General features: G+C 43.1%; 1 protein-coding gene across 1 annotated transcript in view; it reads right to left on the reverse strand.

Moving 5' to 3' along the window:
- Positions 1-240: 240 nt before the first annotated feature.
- DNAJC1 (DnaJ heat shock protein family (Hsp40) member C1) overlaps positions 241-10,939 on the reverse strand; it is a 182,432-nt gene continuing 171,733 nt past the window's right edge. The window contains exons 10-12 of the mRNA XM_070472057.1: positions 3,945-3,993; positions 2,256-2,674; positions 241-447 (exon numbers count right to left, since the gene is read on the reverse strand). Coding sequence (XP_070328158.1) covers positions 379-447; positions 2,256-2,674; positions 3,945-3,993 — 537 coding nt within the window. The 3' untranslated portion in view covers positions 241-378. The remainder of the gene's footprint in view (positions 448-2,255; positions 2,675-3,944; positions 3,994-10,939) is intronic.

Genomic DNA, 10,939 nt, shown 5'->3' on the forward strand with positions numbered 1-10,939 from the left:
ACCAGCATCCTGCTACTCATCAAGTGGTGTGATCTTTGGTCAAAGAAACATTATGTTTTAATTCTTACACATTAGTTCACTCATGTTTCTTCATACATTTGCCTGACTGTTAGAAAAGCACTATTCTTTTTGTCCCCAGGAAATTAAGCTTTGCAGTGATGAGAGAGAAAATAATCTATAAAATACCCAAATCTGTTTTTTCTCTGTTAACACAGTATGTTTAAACAATGTAACACAACGTTTATTTTAAATTTTTAATTTTTTTTTTCACTAAGGCACATGACGTATAGAAATACTGAGGTACAAAATGCAAATTTCTGCATAAGTTTTAAAATAATCCTTTTCGAAAATGGAGGTAAACATCATCTTCCAGAGGATTCAGCTTCTAGCTTGTTTTTTCTTTTGAATCAGTTCAACCAGCAGCTTGTATCTAGCGATACAGTCTTCCTGGAGAGAGAAAAAGAGGTGGTGGGGTGACAGTTACAATCAGCGTGCCCCTTGTGGAGTTAGCCCACCATGCCCACTGCTGACCAAGGGCTGTCCTGCCGGCCTGGACCTCCTGGGGAGCGTGCCCTGCTCTCCTCGGGCACGTCCCAGCACCGGCGGGTCTTCCAGCCCCTCAGGCTGCAGAACTAGCAGCTTAAGACCCCGCTGCCTGTTGATGCCGCTCCTTGGGGTGAGGACCCTGATGAAGCACGGAGTGGCCTCGCTGCTCCCTTGTGTATCACTTTCCAGAACCATCTCTGTTTCTGTTTAGAAACACCCCGGAGGCACCGTAACCCTTCACTAACTTAAGGTCATGTAGCTGCCCGGGACAAAGAATGAGTGTTCACTCTTCCTGGGGTTTTGGTTTTAGTAGTGTTCCGAGAGAAACACCTAACAAGTGCCTCTTCTGCATCCCCAAGGACCACCTGCCTAAAATATCAGCCTTTTCCTAACTGTTCTGCCCTTGGCAGAGCCGAGTGTGGAATGTGGTGCTCAGCAGCCCAGCGCTCCGCTGGAGGACGCGGGGGGCTCTGGGCTCTGAGCAGCAGGCCTGCCCGGGCGGCGCCGGGGGCCCGGGTCCTCTCTCAGGCCCCAGTGGCTTGCGGGCCACTTGCAGGGAGTCACCCCGGGGGGCAGCGAGCCAGCAGGGGTGGCTGAACCTCCCCTGGGCCTGGTTCTGATGTCAGGCTTAAAGGGAGCCCTTGCAGGACATTCCTCCCTGAAACAGGAAGGTTTCCAAAGCCCCAAGGCAGTGAGTTTGAGCATCCCACCCCGAGGAATCCATGGCTGCAGCTCCTTCATTTTAAGCCACTGTCAATTCATCCCACCTGTAAATGCCTGCGTACCCACAAATGCTAGAGGAATTCAGGGAAAATCATTTCTTCTGGCAAATCAGTTGGAGGGGCTAGGAAGGAACTGTGTTTCTCAAACAGACCCACTGCTAATGGTTTATTTTTCTCCTCCGGAATTCTCAACGTCATCATTTTAAAGGAGATAAACTAGACCTATACACATGGGGACATCCATGGCCACGAGCTAGATTTTCCGACACTGAATATCAATTAAAAAAAGAATGTAAATGAACATCAGTGTGCCCACAGGCTAACTGAGTGGTGGGCACAGAAGGAGGCAGAGATTGGGTCTCTTGATTTCTCAGTGTTCCTGGTGTCTCAGACAAGGGGTATGGGTACGAGGAAAGCGGCCCAGGAGACCGCGTGTGCCACGCAGGGCCAGAGTTGAGAAGATCACGTGGGAGGCTCCGCACTGGCAGCGCCGAAGCGGGGGGTCGGGTGGGGCCTGCTTCTCCACAGCGGCCGCAGCCCCTTCTGAGCTGGTGTCTGGGAACCCTCTGCCGATGTGTTTAAGGAGCTGCAAACAGCAGACAGCGCTGCAGGGACAAGCCGGATCCTGGTCCTGCTGTCCACCTGTCAGTCCCTCCCCCGGCCCAGCCCCCACTGGCAGAACGAAGGCTCCAGAAGGTTGGTAGCATTGTCGTGGGGGACTTTATGTTCTGTGCATGGGGTTTTCGATGAGAAAAAATAACTGGTCGGTGTAATGATGACATTTAGACTCTTGACCTCATTTATGCTCAGTCGAGTGCACAGATTCACAGTCAGAGGACGCCTACTGGAAGGCAGCTGGCAGGGGAAGGACGGGTTGGGTAGAAAGAGGATCGGAGGCGGCGTGAGATGAGGGACGGTCAGGTGGGGCCACAAGCCGCTTCCCTGTGTCTGGAGCCCCCAGAGGCCTGCCTTCCCGGCGTCACCCACCTTGCTCTTGGACGGGACGCACTTGGCTATCTTGTCCCAGCGGTCAGAGGACCCCCTCGGGTACTGCTGTAACGCTAGTTCCAGAAGCTTCTGTTGGTTCTGAGTCCAGGGCTCCTCTGCAGCTCGCGCGCGCGCTCTCTGCTGGCTCTCCTCGTCGCTGGACTCGCGCTGTTCTGACAGGTCGAAGTCCTTCTGCCTCCTCCCCCGGACCCGCTCCTCCGGCTCGGCGGGCCGCGCCGGCCTCCGCCTGCGCGGCCGGCTCTCCTCCGCCGCCTCTACCCCCGGCTCGGCCGCCGCCTCCTCCTCCTCCTCCGTGGCGGACTGGGCCTCTTCCCGCTGGGTGATGATGCTGTCCGGCAAGGCTGCGGTGGGCCTGGAGTTCTGAGCTGTGGATCTGAGTTCCGAGAGCCTGACCATCCCTGTGTGGAGAGACAAGGTCGGTTCAGGGAACAGGAGCCACGGTGGTGTGGCCGCCGCAGCAGACAGTGGTGGGGCATTTTGTGTGTGTTTTACTGAATGTTCGCAGTATTCTAGAAAGATAGCCATCACTACCCTAGTTGTACAAGGAGGCACGTCAGCCTCAGCAGCAGCAGAGCTGCGATCTGAACTCGCTTCTGTCTGATTCCGGGCCGTGGTCCTTCCACCACTCTGGGGAACAGGGGCCTCCAGAGTCGGCTGTGATCAGAGGAAATGCAGGGAGTAACCGCCTACTTTCTAGCTGAGAAATGATGTTCTTCAGCACCCAGGGTTGCTGCTGACTCCACGAGTGTCAGCAGCCTGAATGTGTCAGACCCTCCACGGGGCTCGCTGTTTCCCCGGGGCCCTGCCCCTGCACCAACCTGCTTCCCGCACCACCGCCACCATAGGTGTCACCTCAGAGACCCCCCAAATGTTCAACCCCGCCTTTCCTGCCCTCCTCACATACTCCTGATCCCTCCGACTCTCTAGAAAGACTTGTCTGTCCAGGCCCCACCCAACTCCCCGCTGCCTTTTCAAGAGCATGTTTCTGGAGACTGTCTTGGAGGGGGGCATCTTTCACAGAACCCTCTTTGGCGGTCCCGGCCTTCCCGCCAGACCAACAGCTGTCCTGGTGGGAAAGCAATCGGGAATGCCCTCCCCCTTGAGCCCTTAGCATCCGCGCCCTGTCCTCCTCAGGGAGACGTTTCCAGATCTCAGGGTTTGCTGGTTGCTGGCTGGTTACATCGAGTACAGGGACCTATATTTAAGTAGAGTTGAAAGGTTGAAGAGGCACTTCTTCCTGGTTTCAAGTAAACCGTATGGGGTTCTTAAAAATTCCATTTAGTCTTTGAGAAAACGGATTCTGAAAAACACAGATTCTTGGGGAAACTGCTTGATCTGTTCTCAAGGATGCTGTGTGTGTGTGGTGGCAACTGTGGTCAGCGTGGAAAAAATGGTATAGACTGGCTTTCCCATGTGTCCCCTCCCCCCCATACTAAAGAAGAACAAGGTTTCTACAGCTCCTCAAATTTAAGTACATCTTAGCACCACTGTGTGTGCAGGGCTGGATTGGCTGGTGGGTGCTTGTAAATGGACCCTTTTTAGAGAGATGACCAGTGGAGTCCATTGGGCACAACTATTAAACACCATCATTTTTAAAGCAGTTGTGAAAGGGGGGTTGTTTTGAAGACATGGCTTAAGATTACTGGGATGGAGTGGGTGCTGACTCACCTGGGGAACAGGTAACTGAATCCTTCAGTTGCTTGGCTTTGGTTGTCACCTGTTTCAAAAGAGAAAAGCTGACTTTCCACATGTTTATTGTAGGTGAGGTGACCTATTTCATACAAGCTCCATGAGAAGGAACAGAGTTTATTGAATCTTAGGCCTCGATGGACCCTCAGTCATCAGTTCAGTCCATTCTTTCTAACCAAAAGAAAACTGAAGCCCAGAGAGATTAAAGGAGTTGCTCCAAAACATCAGTCTAATCAAGTGGCAGAGTCAGGACAAGAACGCAACCCATTCAGCCCCGTTATACAAGGCTGCTTCTGAAGATGTACTAGTTTTCAAAATCATTATATAAACACATCATGTTTTTTAGGTACAGTTTCCTGAAAAAATATCTTTCTTCACTGGAGACTATTATGAGTATTATAAACAGTGGAGAGCTTTACTCTTAAGCTAATGATGTTGTAATATAAAAGTCTTTCTTTGCATCCCAGAAAGAAACCCTGAGAGCACTAAGATTGATCCTGGAGGAAGGACCTCTTGGTGGAGTAGGGCAGTTTGACCCAAGAACCATGAGACATTTACATATATACGCAAGTGATCCACAGAAAGAATTATTCCCTTTCTTATAAATAAATGGTATTATATTGTATGCCTCACCTTACAGTTTGCTTTTTAAATTTTTTTTCACAATAGTTTGGGTTTTTTTTTTTTTTCATTTAATGATGTCTTAGAGGTCTATAGATAGATTTTCCTTTTTAAAACTGCTATAAAATTTACATAGAGTAGAATGTACAGACTTTAAATGTACATTTCAATGAATTTTGACCAAAACATGTAGTTAACATTCTAATCAAATTATAGAATATTGCTGTTATCCTATAATGTTTTCCCTGTGCCCCAAGTCCATCTCAGCCCTACCATAAACAACCACTGCTCTGATTGCTGCTATATATGTACTTTAAACAGAAGATCAAAATTAAATAGAAAAATTAAAGTGGATAGTTATCTGTCTTAGTGCATTTATTAAACAAGCCATCCTCTCTCCATTTATTAACTTTATTGCAGTTACATTCCATTGTATACATGGAATACATACTTTGTATTCTATTTCCCTTAATCCATGTAAATTCTTGAACCAATATTTCACTGCTTTAAAGAAATTTGAAAGTAAAACCTCAGAAAATATCCCGTGACCAGCTCATAGTTAGATCTTGTATTTGGTCTTGGTTCTACCTCTGATTAGCTGGGTAACCTTGAGCTGTTTCCAATCCTTTGTCTGTCTCATGTATTACCCTCTGTAATATGTGGATAAAACTGCTAATACCTTTTGTCTGTTAGGGATGTTCTAAGTTTGAAATAAGCTTTTAGCATGATACCTAGCAGATGGTAAAGGCTCAGTAAATATTACCTGTTATAATTGATGTGGATCATTTGTTTTTCATTTATACAAAGGGCAGAATTAGAGAAAATATTTAAAGCTGCTTAGAAACACTCTTTAATTCTATCCCCTACTTTCCACTCTATGAATGACCTTGCTTATTTTATGGGAAAAAACTTGAGGTTATCCAATGTAAGCTTTCCTGACTTCCAGCTTTCCCAACTCAAAATTCTGATTGTATTACCATATATCTTTCTCACATTTTATATAACCTATGATATCCTCTTGATATTTTGAATCATCTCTAGATCACTTACAGTACCTAATACAGTCTGAATGCTGTGTAAGTAGTTGCCAATGTGATGCAAATTCATGTTTTGCCTTTTGGAACTTTCTAGATTTTTATCCCCAAATATTTTCCATGCAAGGTTGGTTTAATCTGTGGGTGTGGTGCTGACCATACACAGGCTTCCCTGTCTAACTGCCATTTAAGTCTCTTACTTAGAGATCTCTTAGCTCCTCAAATCCCTTAGCTAAACAAATCCCAACCTAAACTCATCAACTTCTCTGCTTTTCCTTCCTTTTCCTAACAGTATTATCATCCCAGTCACATAGGCTCAAAACCAAAGGGCCAATTTTGGGGACTTTTTTCTTCCTTTCCAGCCAGCTCCACATTCTTCACGATATTGATTCCATCTGTTCCCATCTCAGATCTCCACCACCTGTATTAGTCCCTCATTCTCTAACTAAATTAATATAACAGCCTTCTAACTGGTCTAAACTTACCTGTTAGCAGTTCTATGAAATAATATCCCTAAGGCAGAGTTCTCATCAAGTACCTTTCATGGCTCACCAGTGACCATACAACAAAGTGTTCAGGTCTTAACCTGACACACAGGGAAATCCACAATCTCTTTTCTTTCCTGTATGCATCCTGTTGAACAATTAATGCTCCCTTTTGTGGTTTAGTTGCTAAGTCACGTTTGACTATTTGTGACCCTATGGACAGTAGCCCGCCAGGCTCTTCTCTGTCCATAGGATTTCCCAGACAAGAAATCTGGAGTGGGAAGATCCCGCAGTGGAAAGATCCAGGGGATCTTCTCAACCAAGGAACTGAACCTGTGTCTCCTGCGTTGGCAGGTGGATTTTTTTTTTTTTTTTTTTAACCACTGAGCTATCTTAATGCTCCCCAGATGGTCACAAATTCCCCACCCTGCTAACAACACTGTAAAGGAATTATGCTCCAATTAAAAAAAAAATTCCCTACCCTGTACTCTTAGCCATTGTTAACATTTGTCTGAAATGATTTTCTTTTCTTTATCAAACCTCTCCTTAAATATCTGTCCAGAGCCAAACCATCCTTCAAGGTACTTGCAAGTGTAACCTTCTTCTTGAAGATTCTCCCAATGTCCACCACCAGAACTACCAACTCTGGTGACACTGTCTCTCCTCTCTCAATTCTACTGTATTTTTAAAGATTTTATGTTTCTACATCATCATACAATAAAATTACCTTTTTTTCTTTTCTTGGACAGTTCTATGTATTTTAACACATTTATAGATTCATGTAACTATAGGATACACAACCTACATACAGAATATGGAATAACTTTTTTTTTAAACTCTTGCATCTTATTTTCTTATTTAACAAAATATTTTGGAGATTATTCTAGAATGGTACATGAAGACTTTTTTTTTTAACAGCTTAACTGAGAGATAATTCACAGACTATACAATTCATCCACTTCAAGTGTATAATTCAGTAATTTTTTAGTATATTCAGATATTTGCAGCCATCATCATGACCAATTTTAGAACATTTTTATCACTTCAAAAAGAACCCTCATACCCATTAGCTATCATTCTCCATCCTCCTCATCCCACCCCATTCCTCATGAAGCAGTAAGCAACTATGAATCCCTGTAGAGATTCTATAGATCTATGGATTCTATAGATTTCTCTATTCTGGACTTCCATATGAATGGAATCATATAATATGTGCATTTTTGTGGCTGGCTTCTTTCACTTTAGGTCATGTTTTCCAGGTTCATCCAAGTTGTAACATATATCAATACTTCATTTCTTTTTAGGGGTGGGATGGGGTAGGTGGTGGAAGGCAGGTTCAAGAGGAAGGGGACATACATATACCTATGGCTGATTTCATGTTAATATAAGGCAGAAAACAGCACAGTATTGTAAAGCGATTATCCTCCAATTAAAAATTAATAAATTTTAACCATCAAAAAAAAAATATTTCTTTTTATTGGAGGTTAGCATTCCATTGTGGATACACCACATTTTATTTATGCATTTATCAGTTGATAAACATTTATTTCCATATTCTGGCTATTATAAATAATGCTGCTATAAACATTTGTGTATAAATTTTTGTGGGCATATGTTTTCATTTTTTTCTTTTTGTGGGTGGATAGTATGTACCTAGGAGTGGAACTGCTATGTCATGTGGTAACTCTAGGTTTAACTTTTTGAGGAACCATCCTACTGTTTTCCAATATGGCTGCACCATTTTACAGTCACATCAGCAGTATAAGAGGCTTCTGATTTCTCTACATCCCTCCTAAAACTCATAATCCAATTTTTTTGTACTATCCACATCTTAGTGGGTGTAAAGTGGTATCTTGTGGTTTTGATTTGCATCTCCCAAATGATGAGAGATACTGAACATTTTTTTCCCCCATGTTTATTGGCTCCTTGTATATTTTCTTTGGAGAAATGTCTGTTCAGATCCTTTTTTCCTTTTTTATTTGGGTAAGGGTTTTTTTTTTTTTTTTTTTTTTTTTTAATGTGTTACGTGGCATGTGGTACCCTAGTTCCCCAACTAGGGACTGAACCCACACACCCTGCAGTGGGAACTCAGGAGTCTTAACCACTGGACCGCCAGGGAAGCCCCAGATTTGTCTTTATTATTGAGTTGTATGGGTTGGTTCTTTCTATATTCTGGATATCCTTTATCAAATAAAGTATTTGCAAGTATTTTCTTCCATTGTGTAGGTTGTCTTTTCAGGTTCTTAGTGGTGTCCTGTGAAGCATAGAAGTTTTAAATTTTGATGATATGCACTGCTTGGACTTCTGTTGTCGTATCTAAGAATACTTTTGCTGAATCCAAGGTCAAGACTTAGCCTTCTATTTTCTTCTAGGATTGGGTTGGCCAAAATATTCATTTGATTTCTTCTGTAAGATGTCATGGGGAAAAAAAACAAATGAACTTTTTTGCCAAAACAATAGTTTTATAGGTTTAGCTCTGACATTTAGGGGAATAGCAGCCTTAAGTAACAATGTTAAATTTTCTGATCCATGAAAAGGAGAGATTTTTCCATTTGTTTTGATCTTCAATTTCTTTCAACAATGTTTTCTAATTTTTGAAATGTGTACTTCTTTTTGTTAAATTTATTCCTAAGTATTTTATTCTGTTTGATGCTATTGTGAATGAAATTATTTTCTTAATTTAATTTTCAGATTGTTCATAAAGTATTTTTGTACATTATGTTTCCTGCAATCTTGATGAATTAATTTTATTAGTTCCATTGGTTTTTTAGTTAATTACTTAGCATTTTATATGTATAAAATCATGTTATTAGCAAACAAGGGCAGTTTACTTCTTCCTTTTTAGTCTTACTTATCTTACCTAACTGTTCTGGCTAGAACCTCATAAATGTTGAATAGAAGTGGTGAGGGCAGACATCCTTGCCTTATTCTTGATCTTAGTAGAGCATCCTCTCTTTCACCAGTAAGCATGCTTTTAACTGAGGTTTTTAGTAGATATTCTTTATTGGGTTGAGGCACTTCCCTCTTATTCCTAATTTGTTGTTTTATCATGCAAGAGTGTTGGATTTTGTAAGATGCTTCTAAGATAATCTTATTTTTTATTCTATTAATATGATTAAAGTGAAAGTGTTAGTTGCTCAGTCATATCTGACTCTTTGCAACCCTATGGACTGTAGCCTGCCAGGCTCTTCTGTCTGTGGAATTTTCCAGGCAAGAATACTGGAGTGGGTTTCCATTCCCTTCTGCAGGGTATCTTCCCAACCTAGGGATTGAATTGGGGTCTCCTGAATTGCAGGCAGATTCTTTACCATCTGAGCCACCAGGGATGATATGATTTTATGATGAGTTAGCCTTTGACTGTGTGGATCACAACAAACTGGAAAATTCATAAAGAGATGGGAATACCAGACCACCTTACCTGCCTCCTGAGAAATCTGTATGCAGGTCAAGAAGCAATAGTTAGAACCAGACAGGGAACAATGGACTGGTTCCAAATTGGGAAAGGAGTACGTGACAAGGCTGTATATTGTCAGCCAGCTTATTTAATGTATATGCAGAGTACATCATGTGAAATGCCGGGCTGGATGAAGCACAAGCTGGAATCAAGATTGCTGGAAGAAACATCAATAACCTCAGATATGCAGATAACACCATGCTTATGGAAGAAAGTGAAGAGGGACTGAAGAGCTTCTTAATGAAAGTAAAAGAGGAGAGTGAAAAAGGTGGGTTAAAACTCAGCGTTTAAAGAAATATGATTATGACATCCAATCCCATCACTTCAGGGCAAACAGACAGGGAGTCTTTATGGCAAACAGTGAGAGACTTTATTTTCTTGGGCTCCAAAATCACTGCAGATGGTAACTGCAACCATGAAATTAAAAGACCTTGGAAGAAAAGCTATGACATACCTAGACAGCATATTAAAAAGCAGAGACATTGCTTTGCTGACAAAGGCCCATATAGTCAAAGCTATGGTTTTTCTAGTAGTCCTGTGTGGATGTGACAGTTGAACCATAAAGAAAGCGGAGCGTCAAAGAGCTGATGTTTTTGAACTGTGGTGTTGGAGAAGACCCTTGAGAGTCCCTTGGCCAGCATGGAGATCAGACCAGCCCATCCTAAAAGAAATCAGTCCTGAATATTCATTGGAAGGACTGATGCTGAAGCTGAAACTCCAATACTCTGGCCACCTGATGCAAAGAACTGACTCATTGGAAAAGACCCTGATGCTGGGAAGGATTGAAGGCAGCAGGAGAAGGAGACAACAGAGGATGAGATGGTTGGATGGCATCACTGATTTGATGGACATGAGCTTCCGCAAGAGTTGGTGATGGACAGGGAAGCCTAGCGTGCTGCAGTCTGTGGGGTTGCAGAGTCAGATGCGACTGAGTGACTGACCTGAACTGATGATGCATATGTGTCTGTTAGTCGCTCAGTCGTGTCCGACTCTTTGTGACCCCACGAACTATGGCCTGTCAGGCTCCTCTATCCATGGGATTCTCCAGGCAAGAATACTGGAGTGGATTGCCATTCCCTTCTCCAGAGGATCTTCTTGACCCAGGGATCGAACCCAGGTCTCCTGCATTGCAGGCAGATTCTTTACCATCTGAGCTACAGGGAAAATCTATGAACTGATGATGAGTTTACATTAATTGATTTTCAGATATTGAACCTTTTATAAGTTTCTGGATCCAGTGTGCTATATTTTGTTGAGAATTTTTATATTCATATTCACATGAAACACTAGTCTGTAGTTTTCTGCTCATGTCTTTGGTTTGCTGTTAGGGTAATAGCGGCTTATAAAATCCTTTGCGAGGTATTCCCCCTCTTCTATATT

The sequence above is a fragment of the Odocoileus virginianus genome, chromosome 9 (genome assembly GCF_023699985.2).
Source record: "Odocoileus virginianus isolate 20LAN1187 ecotype Illinois chromosome 9, Ovbor_1.2, whole genome shotgun sequence".
NCBI classification, from domain to species: domain Eukaryota; kingdom Metazoa; phylum Chordata; class Mammalia; order Artiodactyla; family Cervidae; genus Odocoileus; species Odocoileus virginianus.